Source organism: Eulemur rufifrons, chromosome 8, assembly GCF_041146395.1.
Source record: "Eulemur rufifrons isolate Redbay chromosome 8, OSU_ERuf_1, whole genome shotgun sequence".
Taxonomy (NCBI): domain Eukaryota; kingdom Metazoa; phylum Chordata; class Mammalia; order Primates; family Lemuridae; genus Eulemur; species Eulemur rufifrons.
The window spans coordinates 60,426,224-60,449,889 of NC_090990.1; the positions used below are offsets into that span (position 1 = coordinate 60,426,224).

The 23,666-nt window shown below is 34.9% G+C and overlaps 2 protein-coding genes across 10 annotated transcripts in view; one reads left to right on the forward strand and one right to left on the reverse strand.

Moving 5' to 3' along the window:
• NEXN (nexilin F-actin binding protein) overlaps window positions 1-15,660 on the forward strand; it is a 41,778-nt gene extending 26,118 nt beyond the window's left edge. Inside the window, exons 6-13 of the mRNA XM_069479187.1 lie at window positions 686-727; window positions 1,944-2,141; window positions 2,236-2,412; window positions 4,622-4,810; window positions 8,243-8,440; window positions 11,840-12,061; window positions 14,904-15,089; window positions 15,292-15,660. Of these exons, the coding sequence (XP_069335288.1) occupies window positions 686-727; window positions 1,944-2,141; window positions 2,236-2,412; window positions 4,622-4,810; window positions 8,243-8,440; window positions 11,840-12,061; window positions 14,904-15,089; window positions 15,292-15,660 (1,581 nt within the window). The remainder of the gene's footprint in view (window positions 1-685; window positions 728-1,943; window positions 2,142-2,235; window positions 2,413-4,621; window positions 4,811-8,242; window positions 8,441-11,839; window positions 12,062-14,903; window positions 15,090-15,291) is intronic.
• Window positions 15,661-16,877: 1,217 nt separating this feature from the next.
• Window positions 16,878-23,666, reverse strand: part of FUBP1 (far upstream element binding protein 1) — a 35,401-nt gene continuing 28,612 nt past the window's right edge. For 2 of the 9 annotated variants that reach the window (XR_011234570.1, XR_011234568.1), the window contains exons 19-23: window positions 22,018-22,163; window positions 20,297-20,396; window positions 19,378-19,424; window positions 18,315-18,451; window positions 16,878-17,095 (exon numbers count right to left, since the gene is read on the reverse strand). Coding sequence is in view for 5 of the 9 variants with exons in the window: in XM_069480157.1 (XP_069336258.1) it covers window positions 18,421-18,451; window positions 19,378-19,424; window positions 22,018-22,163 (224 nt within the window). In the remaining 4 variants the exon portion in view is untranslated. Of the gene's footprint in view, window positions 18,452-19,377; window positions 19,425-20,048; window positions 20,397-21,729; window positions 21,772-22,017; window positions 22,164-23,666 lie in introns of those variants that run through there. The other 7 variants (XR_011234569.1, XR_011234567.1, XM_069480157.1 and 4 more) reach the window with 5 other exon arrangements.

The window sequence follows — 23,666 nt, forward strand, 5'->3', positions numbered from 1 at the left end:
TCTCCGTTGTTTAAGAACAGTACATTAGCCTTCCCTCAAGCTAACCTAATGGTGTTTCTTATGAGTAATGGCCAAATTGAGCTCCCACTTTTTAAATGAGGCTCTTTCTTACTTAGATCTGATCAAAATACAGAGAAACCATTATGACTACCAGAATTATTTTTCCTTCTAAACTAGCCTTCATCTTTTACCACACTTTGTTGTTGTATGAGTCATATTTTTGCTATATATTTATGTTTTAAAATATAATAATGACAATTTTTTGATTGTTAATGATAAGTTTTCCTTTTGCCAGGGCAGGGACAGAGAATTGAGAAATGTTTCTGTGTCTCAGTTTAAATTGCTAATTAAATTAATAATTGCTACTTGTAAGCTCACAGCCTGATCATAAGAGTTTGGTCCATTATTCAATTTCCAGATTTATAAAGGTAGGCTTTATCTCAATTTTTTCTTATATGTTATTTCCTGGATGTTGATAATGTATCAATATGCAACAACTACTATAAGGTTTAACCTCCATTTAAAAGGATACATTTGCCTAATTTGGAACAACATAAAACATTTCAAAAATTACAAATTTGAAAATTTACTATAACTCACAACAACATTACTTTTCATTTGTATGTTTAAAAGCAAAAAGCAGAAATCTGATGTAATGTAATGATATGAAATTCTCATTCAATAGATTGAGGACATAAACAATACGGGAACTGAATCAGCATCAGAGGTAAACAGATATTTCCTTTAATGAAACATTCACCTAAAATTATCTGATTCACACATTCTTTTAATCTAAGAAAATATAAAAAGGGCTTTTATTTTACTCTTTTTATTATAAATATAGCGATAACAACAAAAAGACAGATGTATGTTTCTCAAAGCAAGATCATACTTTTGCACTTACAAACACTATACCTTAGTGTTTTTAAAGAAAAGTATGTTTTGCTTTCATAGTTAGATTAGAAAGACAAATCTCTTTAGTCTCAGTTTGGGATACTCTGCCAAGACCATATATATTTCTTAAACTGTGTTACTAACAGTTGAGATTGTTGAAAGCTAACAGTTTTAAAAGGCAGTTTTCTTCTCATTTGTCTTCTTTCCTCAGAGTTCCTCAGAGTTTGTGTTTTGGTTTTCACATACTATGTATAGAGTGCAGTATCTATTACCATGAAGGAATCTTCAACAACCACAAAAATTTTAGTCATCTCTTTTAACCTAACAGAATATGTTAAAAATCAATCAAACAATTTGATGGTGTGCCTAAAACTACAGCCACATAAATTGGGAGCCACTTTTAGAGGCATGTGTTATATTTTATAACTCTTCTCCTTAGTTTTGAAAAAAGTTAGAGGCAACAATAGATTATGTAATAGAATTAAAATGAATTAAAAAAATAAATTAAAAATATTTTAATAGGATCAAATGCCAAAGAGTTTTACCTATAATATAAACGTTTAATAAATCAATTGGAAATACTGTGGTATTTTCCTCACCAAATATTAGTTTTTTTAAGTACTTAAAAGATTGCATGGAGAGAAAAATCATATGGAGAAAACCTTTTTCTGTGTTTAAACTCAATCTATCCACCATCAAATTGATCTAGCTTACACTCACGTGCACATTTTGTGGGATTAGTGCATGGATAACTAAATTCAGGCAATGTCACTGCAGTTTTCTTATCTGAACAGCTGTATTAACTCCATCTTCTGGGAAATAGAATGCTTCTTGAACCTTGTCAACAATGAATTTCAATAAGATTAACTCATAATGCACAAGGAATTTAGAGGAGATATTTAATAGTAATCTGTAAAAAGATAATTTTTTGTTCTTCATGATAACACGGATGGCAATGTAATGGAATTCACCAATGATGGAGGTAAAGTCCCATGAAATCTAAATTTTGATTAAGAAGAAACATGCTAATTATCTATTTTATAAAATAGGAAGGAGATGATTCGCTACTTATAACAGTAGTACCTGTCAAATCATACAAAACATCTGGAAAAATGAAAAAGAATTTTGAGGATCTAGAAAAAGAACGAGAAGAGAAAGAAAGGATTAAGTATGAAGAAGATAAAAGAATAAAATATGAAGAACAACTACGATCTCTCAAAGAAGCAAAGTGTCTTTCATTGGTCATGGTAATTTTTTTTAAGTAATAGGTCAAGGCAGTTAAGTTGGTTAGCAACATTTCCCTTTATGACTAAAAGGTGGGTTTTAATAATGTTTTCTTAGGATGATGAAATGGAAAGTGAGGCAAAAAAAGAATCACTTTCTCCTGGAAAACTGAAACTAACTTTTGAAGAACTGGAGCGACAAAGACAAGAAAACCGAAAGAAGCAAGCTGAAGAGGAAGCAAGACAACGTTTAGAAGAGGAGAAGCGTGCTTTTGAAGAAGCAAGGCGGCAAATGGTAAATATTTATATTGAAACCTTACATTGCATATTAGGGAAGGTGGCTGGCTTTAGATAATATAAATTCAAAAAGATTTTATATACAAAAGGGCCTTATTTTGAAATTGTGTATATATTTCATATATAAAATTTATATGTATTGTCTTGTTTCCACTTTGGAGCATTTTACCCAAGATGCTTTAAATTTTTATTTTTATAAATTGTTATTAATATATAAATTAGCAAAATAATTACTCAGTGAACTTGGTTTCTCTTCATCTGTTAGTTCAGACTGAAATGTATTTAATGACATAGGGGTGAGACATTTTTAAGTCTAATTGTAAGTGTACTTGGTTTTAGTGCAGTTTTTCAAATATTTGAATATATCAAAATAACAGTTTATTATGATTTGAATATGCAGTTCGCCCTATAAGGGGGGTGCGTGTGTGCATGCATGTTTGTATATATATTTATATGTAGTGTAGTGGTTAAAACCATGGATTTTGGAGCCAGACTACCTAGATTCAGTTATCAACCATTTATTAATTGTGTAATCATGGACAAGTTATTTAATCTCTCTATGCTTTGGTTTCATTTTTTTTTTTTTTAAAGACAGGGTCTGGCTCTGTTGCCCAGGCTGGAGTGCAGTGGCACTTTTATAGCTCAGTGGAACCTCAAACTTTTTTCTTTTGTTTTGAGATGGAGTTTCACTCTGTCCTCTGGGCTAGAGTGCCGTGGTGTCAGCTGAGCTCACAGCAACCTCAAAGTCCTGGGCTCAAGCTATTCTCCTGCCTCAGCCGCCTGTAGCTAGGATTACAGGTGCATGCCACCATGCCCGCTAATTTTTCTATTTTTAGTAGAGACGGAGTCTTGCTTTTGCTGAGGCTGGTTTCCAACTCCCTAGCTCAAATGATCCTCCTGCCTTGGCCTCCTGAGTAGCTTGGACTACAGGTGCATGGCACCACACCCAGCTAATTTAAAAAAATTTTTTTAGAGACAGAGTCTTACTATGTTGCCCAGGCTGGTCTCAAGCTTCTGGCTTCCAGCAATCCTCCCACCTCAGCCCTCCAAAGTGCTGGGATTACAGGCAGGAGCCACTGCAGCCAGACAGAACATTTATAATTTTTAAAGTTACCAGAACTTTCTTGATCAGCTTTCATTAATGATGTTCTAAGAATTATGTCTCAAAAATGTTAATTTTCTAATAAAATAATATTTTACTTGAAAATGTTATTACTTTTAGGTAATTATGGTTACATAATACCTACACATTTTATATAGTACTGGTGGTCAACTTAATAAAGAAATAGAAATATTGTTAATTTATCCAACTGCTTGTCTGGGCTTTAAAAACAAAAAACAAAAAAGAAATATTGTTAATCAAAAATAAAATTCAATTAATATTTTAATTAATTTAATAATAAATTAAAACTGTAATTATAGAATGATGAAATTTGAATTTTATAAAAAATAGTTCTAGATAATAATCTTTTATCTGATTAGTATAAGGAAAAGCACCACAGTAAAAAAAAAAATCCATGAAAATTACAAAATGAAGACTTTGTTTTGCTACCAAATGAGACTCTGTGTAGATATACTTGAACCTCGATTTAAGTACACACACACACACACACACACACACACACACTTTATGTTTGTTCTGGGAGAGTTAATGTTCTTAAAAAATATTTATTTATTTATTTTTTTATTTTGGAGAAAGGGTCTTGCTCTATGGCTCTGGCTAGAGTGCAGTGGCGTCATCTTAGCTCACAGCAACCTCAAACTCCTGGGCCCAAGCAATCGTCCTGCCTCAGCCTTCTGAGCAGTTGGGACTACAGGTGCCTGGCCCACCACGATGCCTGGCTAATTTTTCTTTTTCTTTTTTTTTTTTTTAAGAGAGAGTCTTGCTCTTGCTCAGAGCTGGTCTCAAACTCCCAGCCCTACCCATTTAATATACTTGACCAAAAGGTAGAGCAAGGTGGCTCACGCCTGTAATCCTACCACTTTGGGAGGTTGAGGCAGGAGAGCCCAGGAATTTGAGGTTGTAGTTGAGCTATGATGACACCACTGCACTCTAGCCCAGTGACAGAGTCTTGCTCTGTCACCACAAAAAAAAAAAAAAAACCATATTAAGGGCATTGAAACACTCCTCTGTGTCTTTTTATTGCTGATTCATTCCTGTCTTTGATGAATCCCAATTCTCAGTAATGAATTATTTCTTTGGTTAGGTAAATGAAGAGGAAGAAAACCAAGACATGGAAAAAATTTCAAAAGTATACCGCCCAGGTAAACTCAGACTCAGTTTTGAAGAAATAGAAAGGCAAAGGAGAGAAGATGAAAAAAGAAAAGCAGAGGAAGAAGCCAGAAGGAGAATAGAAGAAGAAAAGAAGGCATTTGCTGAAGCAAGGAGAAGCATGGTAAGACAGAACCTAACTGGAGATTGCCATTAGAATTTAGCTTTTAGAGTATGTTAATAGAAATTATTAGGCTTTGGGGGACAGCCTATTATTCCTGGAATCTGTGCCAAGTGTAGGAGTGGCAAATAGATTTTAAAGTCTCCCATGGAATAACACCAGCCGGTTGAAGGTATTTGCTCCAATTTAGGGTTGAGAAAGTTGTCATTAAATTGCTGTGTCTGGCATAAAATGTTGACTATTATCTTCCTTCTCTGGGAAGGCATGTTTTCCAGAACTGAGTGCCTAAGAAGCAGGGACTTTCCTGCCCTCACTTTTCCTTTCTTCCCCTCCATTGTCTCCTGCCCTCTCTTCCCACGTTCCCTCTTTACCTTGTTCTTTCCTTCCTTTCTTTCTTTTCAATTTTTATCCCACCCAGTATGTATTAAATGACCAGAGTCATTTAATCACAATTATTTAACTCTCTAAAATGCTCACCCATCACTCCTAAATATTGATACCTAACTTAATCATCACAAAGTTGTAACTCTACTTCCCATACTAGTTTAATTTATTTTTTATTTTTTTAATTTCAGCATATCATGGGGGTACAGATGTTTAGGTATATTGCCCTTGCCCCACCCAAGCCAGAGCTTCAAGTGTGTCCATCCCCCAGACAGTGCGCACCAGACCCATTACATGTGTATATACCCATCCCCTCCTCCCTGCTCCCATCTGCCCCAACTATTTTTAAGCAATTTGACATGTGAACACGGCATCCCCTTCTCGAAACTTTTTTTTTCTGTGTGATAGGGTCTCATTCTGTTGCCTGGGCTGGAGTGCAGTGGCATCATCATAGCTCATTGCAACCTCAAAGTCCTGGGCTCAAGCCATCCTCCTGCCTCAGCCTCCTGAGTAGCTGGGACTACAGGCATGTGCCACCGTGCCTGGCTTTTTTTTTTTTTTTTTTTTTTGTAGAGACAGGGGTCTCACTATGTTGCCCAATCTGGTCTCAAACTCCTGGCCTCAAGTGATACTCCCACCTCAACCTCCCAAAGTGCTAGGATTACAGGCATGAGCCACCACGCCTGGCCTGAGACATTTTAATTGGCTCAGTGATATCATAAACCTGGTTTTCTTCCTCTGTCTGGGTAACCTTCAGACATACATGCTGAAGTGATTATGTGGCTTCATCACCCCCTCAGGTGCTTAAATCAGAAACTTGGAAGCCTGAACACTTCCATTCTCATTGATGCTTCACATCCAGTCACTAAGTCTCATTCATTCAACCTCTTAAATCACTCTAAAATCTATCAGTTTTTCCCCATTTCCCACCACTACTACTATAATCCAGATTACTGTTATCCTTTGCCTGGGCCCAGCCTCTAATTAACTTGCTTTTTTACCTGTAATCCGTTCTTCCCTCTAAGACCAGGAGTGATCTTAAAAAAACAGAAAAGCAAAAAGCAAATTTGATCACTACTACTTTGTTACTTTTTTGCTTGTTATTTTCTCACTTCCCTTAAGCAAAAATCCAAAAACTTTTAAAACAAATTTCTTCAATAATCTTGCCCTAGTATAATATTGCTTCAGTTTCATTTCTTGATCCTTCCTTAATCTGCTTTGTTTCAGATATACTAAATTTGTTTCTATTTCTTCAAAGTGGGAATCTCTCCACCTTCACAAATACTGTCTGAAACGTGTCCCTCTCTCCTTTACCTATGCTCTGCTATCTTCTATTCATAACCTTCCATTTACTCTGAAAGCCTTTCCTGATAACAGACACCTCCTATGAATTCTTACAGCATTTAGTACTCCCCTGGTATAGCACTAATGCTGTATTGTTAACTCTTACGGCTGTCTTTCTCACTCGGTGAGGCCGAGACTGTTTACCAAGCGTGAAAGACCTCCAATAAATATTTATGGAGTATGTGATATTGAAACTATCTTGTGTGTATTAGGAAATCCCTGATTCACCAATGGTTTCTACACAGAAACACTACAGACATTGTGAATGGACTTATTTTTTAGAAAATAAGTAGGTTCAGAAGTGGTAGAAGAGAAGTAGCTGTGAAGATCAGGAGACCTAGCCCTAGGGGCAGATTTTAGGCCAAAATTGCTTTTTACCGTGATTCACTAGTGGAAAAAGTGCAGGGGAAAAAAAAAAACTGTGTTAAACCAAAACCAAGTTTCCTAGAGAAATTTCTCTGTCAAGACAAGAGAGAAAAACTTCTTCCTTCATTTATATATTTTTTTTTATCCAGGACCAAGTGTTGTAATTTCATACTATAGCTCAGTTAACTCATATAATAAAATTAAAAATTTTTGGCAGTCTTTGGACTATAAAACCATTTAAACATTGTTTCTGAGTTAAACCAGTTCTGTAGTAAAGTGTGGGTTTAAAGTCTTGATAAAAGTTGGAGCAAATGAATAATTACCCCTTGCCTCTCTCATTCCCCTATGTCTATTTCAATCACAGAGTCACAGTTCAGGCCAGAGGTTTATGTGTATACCTTCAGTGGACAGAAAAACAGAATTAGAAAATTGTTTTTCATGGTCAAATGTAGTCCCTGTCAACAACTTAAAAATCAGAAAGTTTCTATTTGCATTTTAGGGATTGCTTATATACAAGGGATGATAAGGTAAGGATAAGACTACCTTTTGAGAGCTTATCGTGGAGAGACACCGCTAAGTGTTTCTAAACTTTCTTTAATCCCTATGACAACCCTATGAAAGTTGTCACAGATAAGAAAACCCAGACTTAGGCTAGGTAACTTGCCCAAGGTCACAGCTAAATGGCAGATAATTTGCCACATAGTATTTGTGTTGACCTTAGACAAGTTACTTTGCAGTGCCTCAGTTTCATCTGTAAAATGAGCATATTAATATCTACTTCATAGGGTTAAAGGATTAAATAAATTAATACATGTATAGTGCATATAACTGTACTTGGCAGCTCTAAGTATTAACTATTATTATTTTTTGATAGTTAGCCTGACAGCAAATAAATAAACAATAAAATCATAGTACTAAGTGGTTTTTGCTTGATTGAAGAGATCGTGATGGGTTATCTCATTCATTCAGACAAGACCATGATTTAAGTGAAATGTTCTATTTTAATTATCAGAATGGAGATTCACTTTAATTCAAGTAAAAATGTTCTCAATATTAGAAAATGTTAATGTCTAATTCAAATTACTTATAGTATAAATAAAGTCAAAGTATTTCTTTATGTTCGTTGGAATGGAGAATAGTGACCATTTCCTCCATAACCACAAAATACCTCAGTCTTACATTTTCCAGGAATTCCTCCCTTGTTTATTATTAATTTATGTCTCCTGGTTTTTAGTTCAATGTGAAACATTTCTATTCAAGACATCCCAGTTTCTTTAAGAAATATTCCCTTTTTAGTATGTATAATTTCAGCAAGAGTGTTAAAAAAATTACTTTAAATAGGTAGTAGATGATGACTCCCCAGAGATGTATAAAACAATTTCTCAAGAATCTCTTACACCGGGAAAACTGGAAATTAATTTTGAAGAATTATTAAAACAAAAAATGGAAGAAGAAAAACGACGAACAGAGGAGGAACGGAAGCATAAACTAGAAATGGAGAAACAGGAGTTTGAACAGCTGAGACAAGAAATGGGAGAGGTAAGATTTTAAGAAATAGCTATCATCCAGGCATGGTGGCCCACACCTATAGTCCCAGCTACTCAGAAGGCTGAAATATGAGGAGTTCAAGGCTGCAGTGAGCCACGCACCACTCCAGCCTGGATGACAGAGCAAGACCCTGTCTCTAAAAAAACAACAAAAAAGATATCCATTTATATTCCTACTTATTAAGCTAAGTATTTTATTTATATTGCCTTGTAAAACCTTGTAATTATTATTCACATAAACGATACTCAGCATACTCCAGAGGCGCTTACTTGGTACAGGCTTCTGCATAGTTATGTGTACTTTCTAGTGTACTATAACTCTCCACTCTTTCCTTGCTAGTTTAAAAAAAATATATAGGATTGCAAGTGACTGTGACATTACTATAGTTCCTTAAGTAAATATTTATTCCCCTTTACCTCAGAAGTATGTGAGTACACCATGATTAAGAACTGTTGTTCTACTCACGCCTGTAATCCTAGCACTCTGGGAGGCCGAGGCGGGTGGATCGCTCGAGGTCAGGAGTTCGAGACCAGCCTGAGCAAGAGTGAGACCCCGTCTCTACTAAAAATAGAAAGAAATTATATGGACAACTAAAATATATATATACAAAAAATTAGCCGGGCATGGTGGCGCATGCCTGTAGTCCCAGCTACTCGGGAGGCTGAGGCAGTAGGATCGCTTAAGCCCAGGAGTTTGAGGTTGCTGTGAGCTAGACTGACGCCACGGCACTCACTCTAGCCTGGGCAACAGAGTGAGACTCTGTCTCAAAAAAAAAAAAAAAAAAAAAAAAAAAGAACTGTTGTTCTAGAGTACTTAATATACCCATTTATACTGATTTTCCTTGAAACAAAGACTTAAACTGATAAATTTAAACAAAATAAGATAAAACCACAGGAGTATCACAGATGCTAATAGGCTTACCAGTTTGGCAAGTCTTTTTTTTTCTTTGAGACAGGGTCTCTGTCACCCTGGGTAGAGTGCAGTGGCGCATCACAGCTCCCTGCAACCTCAAACTTCTGGGCTCAAGCTATCTTGCCTCAGCCTCCAGAGTAGATGGGACTATAGGTGTGTGCCATGATGCCCGGGCATGGGCAGCAGAGGAGAGGGGGAAAGAGGCGTGGTGGCCCATGCCTGTAATCCTAGCACTCTGGGAGGCTGAGAGGTGGGAGGACTGCTTGAGGTCAGGAGTTCAAGACCAGCCTGAGTAAGAGCGAGACTGTCTCTACTAAAAATAGAAAAAAAAATTAGCCGGGCATGGTGGCCCACACCTGTAGTCCCAGCTACTCGGGAAGCTGAGGCAGGAGAATCACTTGAGCCCAGGAGTCTGAGGTTGCGGTGAGCTATGATGACGCCACTGCATTCTAACTGGGGCGACAGAGTGAGACTCTGTCTCAAAAAAAAAAAAAAAAAAAGGAACCTGTCTTTACCCCTATCTTGGTGGGGGCCAGGCTACACTGAAAGGGTTAGGGTCCAGCACTCAGCCTGATGACTTGGGGCAAAGTAAGCAGCAACTGTCCCAGCCTCGGACTGGCAGTGCCACAGCATGTTTGGTAGGTGACTTGGTGGGGTCCTCTTACAAACTTCTAAGAACCCTGTGGATGTGATCCCTACACATAGGCTGCAATCTCTTGGAAGTTGCCCGTTTGTCATGACTGGGGCAGTGGGCTTGTGGGAAGGGGAGTTTTACTTTTCTGCCCTGGCTGTGGCTGGCAAATCATCTCGCTGGCCCAGAGAATATTAATGCCATATAAATATATGAATAAAATATCATGAAAGTGCTGTAGGAAAACATTCCAAGGTCTAACCTCTTCCTGCCCCTCAAAAAATTTAGTAGCATTTTATATGGGAAGCTGAAAATGAATTGTCTATGAAAACTCACTTCTAAAGTATATTTTAGTGTATTATTATGATGTAATCTAGTTAATATAGGGCAGTATGCAACTGTCAAGACATTCTGGTGCTATTAAATGACTCAGCCTAATGTGTGGAGTTTTCAAGCCAAGTAGCAAGGCAATTCCAACATCACTACACTGTAGCTTATTAGTTCAATGGTTAATTTTGAACAGAATGATTTAGAAAACATTGTGATATGTGTATCATAAATGTGTTAGTTTCTGGCATTTTATGAGTATTTTCAACCACATAGTCTGAAAAGTGGAAGTAGTATAAAGGAATAAGTTTTCTCTTTTACCCCTTGGTTAAGCCAAGAAATTAAGCCTCATGTCACATCACAGACTGTGACAACCCCTAGTCCCTGCTCTTTAAACCCTGCCTAGAACTCTAGGTCTTCTCTGGGAAAAGTATAATAGGAATAACTGCAATATTTTACTATTCCACATAGTGAGGTTAGGATTTAGTGTAGCAAAGTCCCTTGCAAAGGACTAGTATTAATAATAATAAATTGTGAAAATTCAGGGAAAAGGAACCTGAATAAAAGAACAAGATTAAAATGGAATAAAGAACTGGAGCCCAATCTTGGTTGGCTCCTTTTCTATCTTTCCCTACAAAATATATAATTGAGGATAAAAGTGATATGTAGAGAAATGTAGGGCTTTTACCAAACTGTATCTTCAGAAATGCTTGTTAGCTTGAGTATTAATGTAGCTTTATAAGGCTACCATAAAATCAAAAACAGGAGAAATTTTAGAGATACGCTGGCTCTATTTAGAGATGAAGAAAATCATACCCAGCGGGTTAAGTAGGTACGCAAAAGACCACACTAGAACTCATATCTGACTCCTAGTCCAGTGTTCTTTGCCTTCCCCTAACAAAGATCTTTCTACAATTCATAGTAAAAACTAATCTTGCCATGCATATTTTAGTTGTAGCAGGATATCATGGTATGTTAGAGGACTTTAGCCATATTCCCTAATGAAAATATTTTAAATGGAATGTTTTCTAAAGCCCTAAATTTGTAATAATACTTTTTTTTTTTTTTTTTTTTGAGACAGTCTCACTTCCACCCCGGGTAGAATGCAGTGGTGTCATCATGGCTCACTGCAACCTCAAACTCTTGGGCTGAAGCGATCTTCCTGCCTCAGCCTCCCAAGTAGCTGGGACTAAAGGTGTGTGCCACTGTGCCTGGCTAATTTTTTAAGTGGAGATGGGGGCGGGGGAATGTCTCTCTCTTGCTCAGGCTGGTCTCGAACTCCTGAGTTCGAGAGATCATCCCACCTTCGTCTCCCAGAGTGCTAGGATTACAGGTGTGAGGCACCGTGCCTGGCCTTGTAGCAATACTTTTACTTAGTAAATTTGGATCTTGCATTTAGGGAAGAGATTATTTAAGCTTTAGTTTTGGCATCAAATGAGAAAAAATGCACACTTTTTGGATGGTTTATTATACAAACTAACTTGCTGATATTCAACATATAAAATCTAATTTTTTTGAAGGAAGAGGAAGAAAGTGAAACCTTTGGACTGAGCAGAGAATATGAAGAATTAATCAAATTAAAAAGGAGTGGCTCTATTCAGGCTAAAAATCTAAAAAGCAAGTTTGAAAAAATTGGACAGTTGTCTGAAAAAGAAATACAGAAAAAGATAGAGGAAGAACGAGCAAGAAGGAGAGCAATTGACCTTGAAATTAAAGAGCGAGAAGCAGAAAACTTTCATGAGGTATATTACTTTTATAATCAACATACTTATGGTATAGTAATGATAATGAATTTAATAGAAATAACATTGGCTTTGAAGTAACTTTTAATACTTACAATTAACCACTGGTGCATATAGTAATCTGGGAACTAATAGCACATCAAGATCTTAAGAGACTTTGACAGACAGACTAACACACCACAGCATTGTTTCCAAACCTTTATTAGTGTTAAAACCTACAGTGAACATCAAATGGTTCACTGTAGCAAAATGAATCAAAAATATTTATTGGGATATGTTTTAGTTGAATTGGTAGAACCAGTGTATTTGAGTTAAACTCCGGAGATTATCATACTAATTTTATAGATGAGGCCTATAAAAAAAACAGGTTCGAAGGACTATAAGGCAAGGTTCACAGAATAATAGGTGATAGGATATAAAGTTGTAAAAGTAGGTTGTGGATAGTTGAAGGGCCTTTTTAACCTTGCAGGGACTATGATCTGGGGAACAATGTTAATAACCATATTTTTAGGGCAGAGTAATAAAAAACTTATGTTTATGAAATAATTCTGGGATCATGGAGGATAAGCTGGAAGATAGGCACAAAGGCATGAAGTTGGGGCCATGGGAGAAAAATAGACCTAACTTTAACAAAACTGGGTTAACAGGTTGCTTTTTGGGCAGGTGGTTGGTGAGGCACCTAACCTTACTTCAGGATTAGCAGGGAAACTAGGTGATGCTAGAGAAATCATATCTGGAAAGGTGCGGTGAATAAATTGTTTTGGACATGTAGAGTTTGAGCTATATTTGGATCAAGTAAAGACCTAAAACAGGTCTTGAACTCAGATGGGAAGAGCCGTAATTGTAACTTTTATGGATAGTAGCTGAAAGTATAGGAGTAAAAGCCCCTCAGAAAGTTAATAGTTTGAAGGTGAATGATAAAACCCTAGAGAACATAAATATTTAGTGGATGGATGGCCACATCAGTTGAGATTTAGAGACGTAAATGTGTCATAGAAAGTAAAGTTCAGTCAGCACGCACTTGCTTCCCTTTCTGGTTAAAGGCAGTGGAACCTCAGAACCAGTCACCCCTATCCCTACAAAATATGTAGGTAAGAATAATGGAAATAAGGTAGGTAAGTGACCTCTTATTTTATTGCTATTACTGGCTCTTTCGCATAAATGGATGTGAGAGTAGAACATGGCTGAACTCTTATATTCAGGCTGTCCTGACTGGATTCCTGTGGAGGACTTAAGTCCCTCCTAGCATACCTTCCTTCCTGGATTAAAGGTCATTGAAATAGCTTTAAAACCTTGTGTTAACATAGTTTTGGGACAGTGCAATCAACTTACAGTGTAGGACCCCACAATCTGAACCTCTACAGCAATCCTCCCACCTCAAATCTGATCACATATTTAGTTTCTGCCTTTAGAAAATGTCAATGGTCAACAACGTATCTCCCACCTCACTCTCCCAAGTAGCCAAGACTACAGGTGTGAGCTACTGTGACCAGCACCAAATTTTGTATTTTCTAAATGCAGGGTTGAGGCAGCTAAATAAAGTCATAAATATACATAAACTTACGCTAATATCCAGAAGGCAAGTTATTAATGGGGAGAGACTCAGTCATAATAGCAGCTGTTGTACCTGCTGAAATATTCTATCTTGAAGGTTCATATGGTAAACAATAGTATTAAGTGTAAAGTGCGAAGAGGTCCTGTTTTTCATTTAAGTCTCGGAAAAACCTGTTGAGCTGAAAGTAATCAAACCATTGTTTAACATGTATTTTGCTTAGTCTGTCTTTCAGACATCAAATAAAAATCTGATTCAGGAGAACCAGAAAAACTGCCCAACTTTCTTTTACCTCCTTCTACTCCTTTCAATTAGAATCAAGGTGCAACTCCTCAAGCTGATGTGAAAATACCCCTGAACCAAGATTTTTCTTACATAGGCAATTAACCTACAGCTTGTTTCAAAATTTCCCTTTAGTTGGATGTGGTACTTTGAAACAACTTCCCCATAGTATTATATTAAAATGGTGAGATTTACAGAGAGCCACAAAAGCCAAGGTAGTTGAGAAACCAAGAGTGAACTAGAACGAAAGTACTTTAGAAACCATGATGGTGTTAACTTCTACTAAAATTACTGTCAAAGGCCATCAGTGACATCATTACCAAATTGGTTTTTTCCTAGACTGTATTTGATAGCTGACACTCTGCTCTTAAATCACTCCCTTAATTAAATAATCCATGGCTTCCAACTCTCATCCCTAAATGGATGACTCACATATTTCACTTTAATGACTTCATGTTCCAACCATTGCCTTTTTCAACAGTTGTCTTCACCTGTTTTTCTACCTATAAATACCCACCCCTGCATTTGACCATCAGTAAATTTGGATGGAATTCATCTCAAGGGTAAGGAAGGAAAATCATGAAGTGAGAAATAACAGAAAAGAAACATTTCTCATATTAAGTAGTAGCATGAAGAGTAGTAAGGAGTCTCTCGTAAGAAAGGAGTATTTTAACAATTATAAGAACATACAGTATTCTGACCTTTTTCTATTACTGTCAAAACCAAGCACTGAATTGGTTAGGTAAATAGGCTGGGATCCCAGTGATAGTGAGTTTATCTTTATATTGGGAGAAAAAGATTGTAATTAGATGAATGCTTCTTAAATATACCTGTCACTTTTCCTGAATTGGGGAATAGTGAAAATCTGCATGTCTGCAGTGTAGCACAAATATGCATATCATACATGTTTATTTTGTGCTTACAAATACTACTTTCAGAACTACTGATGCTTTAGTTCTTGGTTTTTAGAAAACAAGCAATTGTTATTCTTGGCCCACTTTCTTGAAGGAAGAAGATGTTGATATCAAGCCTGCAAAAAAAAGTGAGGCCCCATTTACCCATAAAGTGAATATGAAAGCTAGATTTGAACAAATGGCTAAGGCAAGAGAAGAAGAAGAACAAAGAAGAATTGAAGAACAGAAGTTACTACGCATGCAATTTGAACAAAGAGAAATTGATGCAGCACTACAAAAGGTATCAGGCTTACATATTATTTTCCAAAGACGCTCTTAAACCATAGTTTTATGAGAAGGGTAAAAGAAAAAATGTTTTAGTAGCTTTCAAGTCACTGGAATGTTGTTAAGTACACTTTTACCTTCAAAATTCTGTTACTAAACCACTGCCCTGAAAATACTGTATTTTAAATACTAACCTGAATGCACATTTTTTAATACAGAAAAGAGAAGACGAGGAGGAAGAAGAGGGTAGCATAATGAATGGCTCCACTACTGAAGACGAAGAACCAACCAGATTAGGAGCTCCATGGTTCAAGAAACCTCTTAAAAACACATCTGTTGTAGACAGTGAGCCAGTTAGATTTACTGTTAAAGTAACAGGAGAACCCAAACCAGAAGTGACATGGTGGTTTGAAGGAGAAATACTACAAGATGGAGAAGACTATCAATATATAGAAAGGGGAGAAACTTACTGCCTTTACTTACCAGAAACTTTCCCAGAAGATGGAGGAGAGTATATGTGTAAAGCAGTCAACAATAAAGGCTCTGCAGCTAGTACCTGTATTCTTACCATTGAAAGTAAGAAATGATCACTCTTTTAACTTTCGTACTATTAAATTTTTTTTCCCTTTAAAAAAAAAAAAAATCACCTTTCTTCTTCTCTTTTCTAGCTGATGACTACTAGTTTCCCTCTTCTCCCCCTGGAACTTTCTTTTTCTCCAACTTTCTTACTACATCCATCTTCTCTGTGGCGGGGCCAAAAAAGGAAACCAGAAGTGCCACTATGTTGACTTCTTACTCCTTTTCATAAATCTTCAAAACACAAGCTCATCTAAAGAATATGTTCTTTTCCAAATGAGCACCAGATTTATCGCCATCTTATACAGTAGCAGTCAAAAAATGTATTTAATGGGGGAGAGGGCAGTGGGAAATTTACTCAACTATTCTATCAGAACTTATTATAAAGGCTGTGTATTTCCCGTAAGAATTTGCAGCAACTATGTTTTTAAAAACCCAATACGTTATTTTGCATGAAACAATGCCATTTATGAGCTTTTACACCTAAAATTAGTCTGAAATAGCTGAGACAATGAATTTGGAACCTATCCATGAGTGGGCTTTTTCCTTAGTAGCACATTATTTTGGTTGTTGTAGTTCCAAAGTCTTTTCTGAAGCAGATATATTGGGGGTGGGGTGGGGTGAGTGCCATGGAAGAAAAACAAAAGTTAAAGTAGGAATTTTAAGAAATAATTGCCGGAGAAAATTTGAAAATTTGATAGAACCCACTGCCTATACAGTGTTCTGAGTGTTGAGAATAGTAAACATGTATTTTTGAAATGTGTGTAATATATAATCAAATTTATAAAGCAAATTTATGTTGTGATCTTGCCTGAACAAATTATATTTTAACGAGAAAACTTTGTACTAATAGATCATACAAGAGAAAACGCGTAACATAATTGAAGGTTTCAAGATCTAAGCGTATTAGACTTAGGAAAGTAATGGCACAACCTTCAATTTAAAAGTATAGTCTTTAAAATGAGTTTGTAAATAATTAGCTACCATATTCTATTACCAAGTTGTTTTATATTTTAATTTTCTGGAAGACAATTTTATTTTACAATGTAAACCCATAATAAAGTAATTTCTGTATTTAAAAAAAAGTCTGTATTTTAAAGACTTGCGCATGTTTACCTCTTTATCATCCCAGTATTTTCTCACAGCAAACCTTTAATGAAAAAGTCAAGTAAAAAGTAGAAAATTATTTTTATTATTATATGTATAAAAGAAACAAAGCACTCTCTTATAATATTCACCAATGTACATTTATTTATTGAGGAAACCATAATGAATACAAAATTACAGCAATCGTGTCCTTTTACATACAATGTCATTAAAGCAAACTCTAAACCACAGTTTGTAAAGTATTCAATTTACCTCAAGTCCAAGCTGCATCTCCCTAAGACACTGTTCCCATCACAGTAGCCATTTTAAGCCAATCTTCTTTTAACACACGGGTAGTTTCTGTAGAGAACATTTTTCTCAGGACGAAAATGCATCGAGCATGCATAAGAAAAAATATATATATGCACAAATACATTTAAGAGTTTCTATAGGGGTATCACTGAAGGAAATAAACCCTGGGATTCATTTGCTTCTTAAAAGCACCAATTTAAAATCCCTTAAAAGTTTATATTGTGGCAAGAAAAATCAAGTCACTAAACTAAACAAAAAGTAAGGTTATTTTCAGAGTCAAAATTATCTTTAGGTATTGTTAAAATGCACTTTAAAATGAGGCAGAATTTGCAGAAAATAAAAATAAGACATCCTCACTAATTAATAAACTATATCATTATTCTACACAACAGGTAACTTTCTAGGTAGAACTGGCTCTACTGGCAGAGTATTCAAACAAATGAAATGTTACCACTTCTGAATTAGCCCTATTTCCTTCTGAAGGTAGTCTGCTAGTCCTACCCAAACCCACCCTTATGAATTAACTACCAAGTTATTTGTTTAAGGATATTTTACAACGTTTATAAACAACTAGTATCAAATTACTAGTTTTAGTATTAAAACCATTTTGATTAATTAAAAAATAAAATTGTATTTCTCATTTCTAAAAGAAACATCAAACCATAGAACTGTAAGCATCACCACACTAAGATGTCTTAAAGAAAAATGAAAACATTGTCAAATTTTTAAGTGCTAATTAAAAATCAATCAGTTCAATTTCAATCTAAACTAAACATTGTTCTAAACTAATATCCACTGCATTCAAATCAACTGGCTCACCTTTTTTCTGCTTTCCATTTATTTCAAGGTCCTTTAAGATTAGTGCCATTTAAAGTAACACTTATAGTATCAGTGAAGGCTTATGGTAATGAATAAAAAATTCTCATGAGATAGAAACAATGCCCCAATATCTATTAGCATTCATCTATATGTTTTTTTATAAAATGCAAACTACAACTAACCAAAACTTGATGGGCTCTTAATGTTCAAAGAGCCCCTTTATATTATCAATCTTACATACCTATCATTGACTATTAAAACATACACATACATAAATGTGGTGCAGTAACTATATAACTTAAGAAATTTAACAGTTCATGGAACATTTAAGATCAAGTGAATAGCACTTTAAAAGGAAAAGTGATCAAAAGAAGGTACATTACACCCTATACCATATTATGTATGGGAATACATTTCATATTTCTCAATTATGATTTGCCAATTTTACCTTCTACATTGAGCCCTTCTATGGTCCATGCTCATCGGCTCACCAATGGCATACACTCAAAGGATTCCTCTTTATGGGTAACTATCTCAGGACCTGATTTTATGAGCTATGATTTGGTGCTTGCAGCATCTTCAGCACTGTGTGTGAAAATGAAGGCAGTATTTTTGAATATTTTTCTTTGTTGTAGAGATAAGCAGGAGTTTTACAAGGATCAGCACATTTTAGAAATCGAATAAACAAAACTGATATGATGCTGCTTTAATACATTCATCTTAACTCAAAATATGTACCAGTTAAAATCATCTATAAAAACACACAAACATTTTAAACTGGCAAAAAATAAAATAAATGCAGCGTCACTTATTAAATATTATTAAATCAGAAAAATATTGGTTTCTACAGATTATGAAAGGTTATTTGCTATACAGTTAACATTTCACTGATGCACATGCCTTTTATCAAAACATACTGCCAGTATTCCTTATAATTTTTTCCTTTTTCAGCATATATAAAAGTAATGAGAACTGAATTATCTAAGAAAAAATCATAATAAAACTCTAACCCATAATGTCCCTACTGAATTACTATAGTTCAAGAATAAGAAAAAAACAAAGAAGTCATAGTTTGGAGGGCAAAGAAATGTCCTGTCAATCATATAAACAGATTGTGAAGGCTGTTGAAGTTTCTGAACAAGTGATTTTCTAGATTTTGAAAACTGTGTAATTGTCCTTTTTTAATTGTAACACTTCCATATTTGGGGAAAAAATACAAAAATGCTTGGTTGGATGTAGTTCACTTACAGCAGCAATCTACTCATCATTTTCTTGTTTAGAAAAACAAAAACAAAAACAAAAAACAACTAAAGTAAAAAACATAACCCAGAAATGTAAACAGTTGCTTGAACAACTTACAGACTTTCCACTAAAATGGTAGCATAAATAACAAAATACATTTTGGGGAAGCAGAAGCAGATTGCTTTTGAATACACAACCACAAAAACCTCACAGGGACAACATTAATGTACTGAAATATTTATTTATATATGTCCTTAGGTTGTGCTTACCTGTTGCTTTTTGCAGCAGAACCTAAGGTGGAAGGTCTGGGAAGGCACTGTGAAGTATAAATAATTGCACTGTTTGCAATTAATAAAGATTTTAAACCTTAAATGAATCAAAATCAACAGCCTCCAATTTGTGAGTTATGATACTGAATTCAACTGAACTATTTCTTCATTTTAATTAATAAATGCACCACTTCCTAAAAGATCATCTATAAAACAGTATCATGCAAAATACTGAAATTGTTCATGTCAATACCCTACTCTTAAAGATAACAGATAACTAATTCCTTAACTATTAACCTTCAAACTAGAACTACATATCCAGATCTAAATAAGGGTAAGGGAAGTCACTCCAGGTTATATAAAACAATCAAAAACATTTCAAAATATCTACAATGAACTGTACTGCTATTTTCCATCCTGTAGGCAATCTCAACATTTATGTCCTTGTATATCCTCCTTTAAAGTATATTCAAAACAACGAATGGTGCTCTCCACCAATGACAATATATATCTATGAAATGGTGTTAAAACTGCTTCATTGCTCATTATTTGCAAACTGAAATCCACTTCTGTTTGATACATTTCAAGTCTTTCATATTAATATATAAGATGCATATTGTACACTGAAAAACAATATTTTAGGAGCACCAGTGAGTAATATTATTCAACTTTGTTAATGATCAGTTTTCTTTAGCTATAGCTAAAGCACATCAAAAATACTTACCCATTAAGCTCACTTAAAAAAAAAATACAAAACTATGTATTATTCTATGTTAAATTAAAAAGCAGTTATGGTTTTCCAAGATATCAGCACTGTATTCCAACATAATATTCAAACAAGTATGGCATTTGCATTATGTGGAACATTGACAAAAAGATACTGTTGCAGTTCATCAATTTGTCATTCTGATGTACTTACAGTGCAATGCTCCTTGAAGGAACACAATCAAGGATGATACACAGCACAGTCCTCCTCACCCCTACAGAGCTAGTTCTATACTGGCTGGATCAAACCTGCACTTCAACAGACAATGGCAAGACAGACTGTATTTGCATGTAGTCTAATATATTAATATGCAAAGAGCCAACAAATATGCAAAGAGTAAAACAATGGATTTCAACAAAATATCAGAACTTCAGCATGAGTGTTAAAGAGTAATAAAATGATTTCAAGTACATAAAAAAATTAAGTTGATTCAATGACTGGACTTGTGCATTTACAAAACAAAGCTTATCTATACTGCAAAAAGAAAAAAAAGCTTGAACGTTTCCATACCCCATTTATGTTTCAATGGCAGATGCAATGTAGCTATACTTTTTGCATACTATTCACTTTTCTACGCTAAATTTAGAAAGAAACACACTAATATTACATACATTGAAAGAGTTGCTTTACATGGAAAAACACTGTTCTTATTAGGCTACTCATATTCACTATCTGAAAACTGTTTAAAATTAGTTATGCTGAAACAGTCTTGGAAATCAAGTAATTATGAAATTAAGAACAGAAAGGTTAACTGTTATAGCAGCAGTACAGGTCTGAAACAGTGGTCATGTATAAAAGGAAATTTCACTGTTAATGCAATGGAAGTATGCCAAAAGATCACTGTACACACATGCAGTTTTTAATCAAACAGAAGGAAAAAAAAATGAAGATATCAGGATTACTTGTGCTGAAACAGCCAAATACAATAAATGGAAAATATTCTCCAATCTATCACTATACTGCAAGGGGGAAAAAACACGCCGGTGTTTATTAAACTCAATATTTCATGGGGAAAGCTTATATATTTGTGTATATGTATCTTAATTTATCATTGCTAAGAAATTACGAATCCTTTAAATAGTCACATATCCAACTTACCGACACAGGAGGTTTCATATCATTTATTGTAAAGCACAAAACAGGCATTTTAAAAGTGAAAGTATACATTGAAAAAGTACATTTATATCACAAAGCATCGACCACATAATAGTTGCAAATACATTTGCTGGAATGTGTACATCTACACTAAATACTAAAAACAAACCAATTTTCATTTCTACACAGAAATATTAACCTCCTATCAGTAGTGATAGATATTTTGTACATTTTCAAAAAAAAAAAAAACAAAAAAAAACCAAAAAACACTATTTTAAACCAAAAACAAAATTAAGATCTTCATCAAGTCGTCTGCATCCATATATTTAACAAAGGTTTTTTTCCCCCACACAATGAAGCAAATACTGTATTGTCCACTTCTTATTATTGGCCCTGTGCAGAAGAGATACATAAGAAATACACAAAAAGTTAAAGAAAATCCTTGAAATGGAGCTAATTCAGGAGTGAATCCTTTAAGAAAGAAAAACTGGTTAATATAAATGGTGGTGGCTTCTTGCATGATTTGCAAATCCCTGGGGGAAGAAAATTTATTTTTAAAATCAAAGGCATTGTAGAAGTATTCAGCACTCAGTTGCCAGAAAGCGTTATAAAAAACAAAAAAAAAACCCAAACAATATACATACCACAATACTTCATTTAATAGTTATACTTTGCCAGATAAAAATTTAAAAGGCAAACATACTCCCAAACAGACAAACAGCAAACATGCAGAAAACACGATTAGATTAGAAATCAGCAAATTAACAAACTTATTATACCTGAGGTGCTGGAGGATGCTGTGGCATTCCCTGGGGACTTGTCTGGGCATAGTAGGCTGCTTGTTGTCTATAGTACTCAGCCCAGGCTGCACTATAATCTGGCTGACCACCTGGTGGAGCCCCAGTAGGAGCAGGAACTGCTTGACCTTTGAAAAAACAGAAGAATTTTGTTGCTGTAACCATAATTAAAAGCCCAAAAGAATCTCATTTCTAATAAAAATAATACCTTGCTTCTTGTAATATTCCTCCCAAGCCTTTGAATAATCTTGTGTCTGCCCTTGTTGACCTAAAAAAAACCCCCTAAATTTTAATACAAAATTATATCCACTGTAAGTACAGGTTACAAAGACAAAAGTACAGAGGGCCAGAATTGTTCCTGTTTTATTTTAAATATTCATTAGTAGTGTCAGAAAACCACTCTGCAATTAAAAAAAACCCCACACTATTTTCTTTCTGCCTTATAGTAATCATAAATCAACCAAAGCCTAAATCCACACAGCTTTAACTAAGAAGGGTAAAGATTTAGGCATATTGATCAATTCTAGTAGTGCTGAACTGTTACATGTTCCAAACGAGTTTGGAACATGCTTTAGTAAATAGTCTGTTAAGTATAACTTTAGATGGTTCCCTGGCAGTGATGATGAAGAGAGTAAGGGGAGGGAGAGGTGAAAACCACCATTTTTTGGTCACTCATCCATTTGGACAGTTATATATTATAGGTTTTAAATAAAATGAAAGTCCTCAATGGAGGATTATAAAAAGAATAGTTTTGGAAAAAAACAAGAAGCCATTTAAAGGCCATGATTTTTCCTGATTAGCAACCTATAAACTATGTGTACAAAGGCTAGTCCTCTAGACACATTTTAATAAGATGTTTAAAGTTTTAAGGATGTGTTCAACTTACAACATAATTTTATTGAAAGTAACCTGACAAACGCTATAAAGAACAAGATCAATGGAATACACAAAGCTTTCATGATCGTATCTTTTTTCTAAGTAGGGTGACTTTTCTGAATTAAAAGATTAAAGAGATACAACCAAATGCAATGCACAAATTTGAATGGGCTGTGAATTAAAGCAAACATACAACGAAAAAGGATACTTTCCTGACAGCTATGGAAATTTAAATAAGGTCTGTATGTTGGTGATAATATTGACTGTATTTACAGCAAGCTGTCTGCAACTTACTTTGAAACGGTTTATAAACAATTAACATACATACATATAAAGTACATATGGCAAACTTAGAAAACGGTGAAACTGGGTGTCTGCTGTAGCATTTTCCCCAACTTTCTCTAGGTATAAAAATTTTTTAAATAAAAAATTGAAGAGGAAACAGAACATATGTTTTTCTGTTCAGCCCCTTGAGCACTATTTCATTTAGTTTGTAATTCACTTGGCTTTATGAAATAATTATTATAGACAAAAATACCGGAGCAAAGACATACAGGAAGCTGTTTTTGTGTGCCAGCAAGGCAACTTTTTAGTTTCAGATGACTATTAACTTTAAAAATACATGAAAAAAAAAAAGACCTCTCTCTTCTTTGGGTAACAACAGAGAAATCTCATACCATATTTAAAAAATTCTCATATTTTTCTTTGTCTTCTAATAAATAACCTTTCAAAGAAGAAATTAGTTTAACATTTTG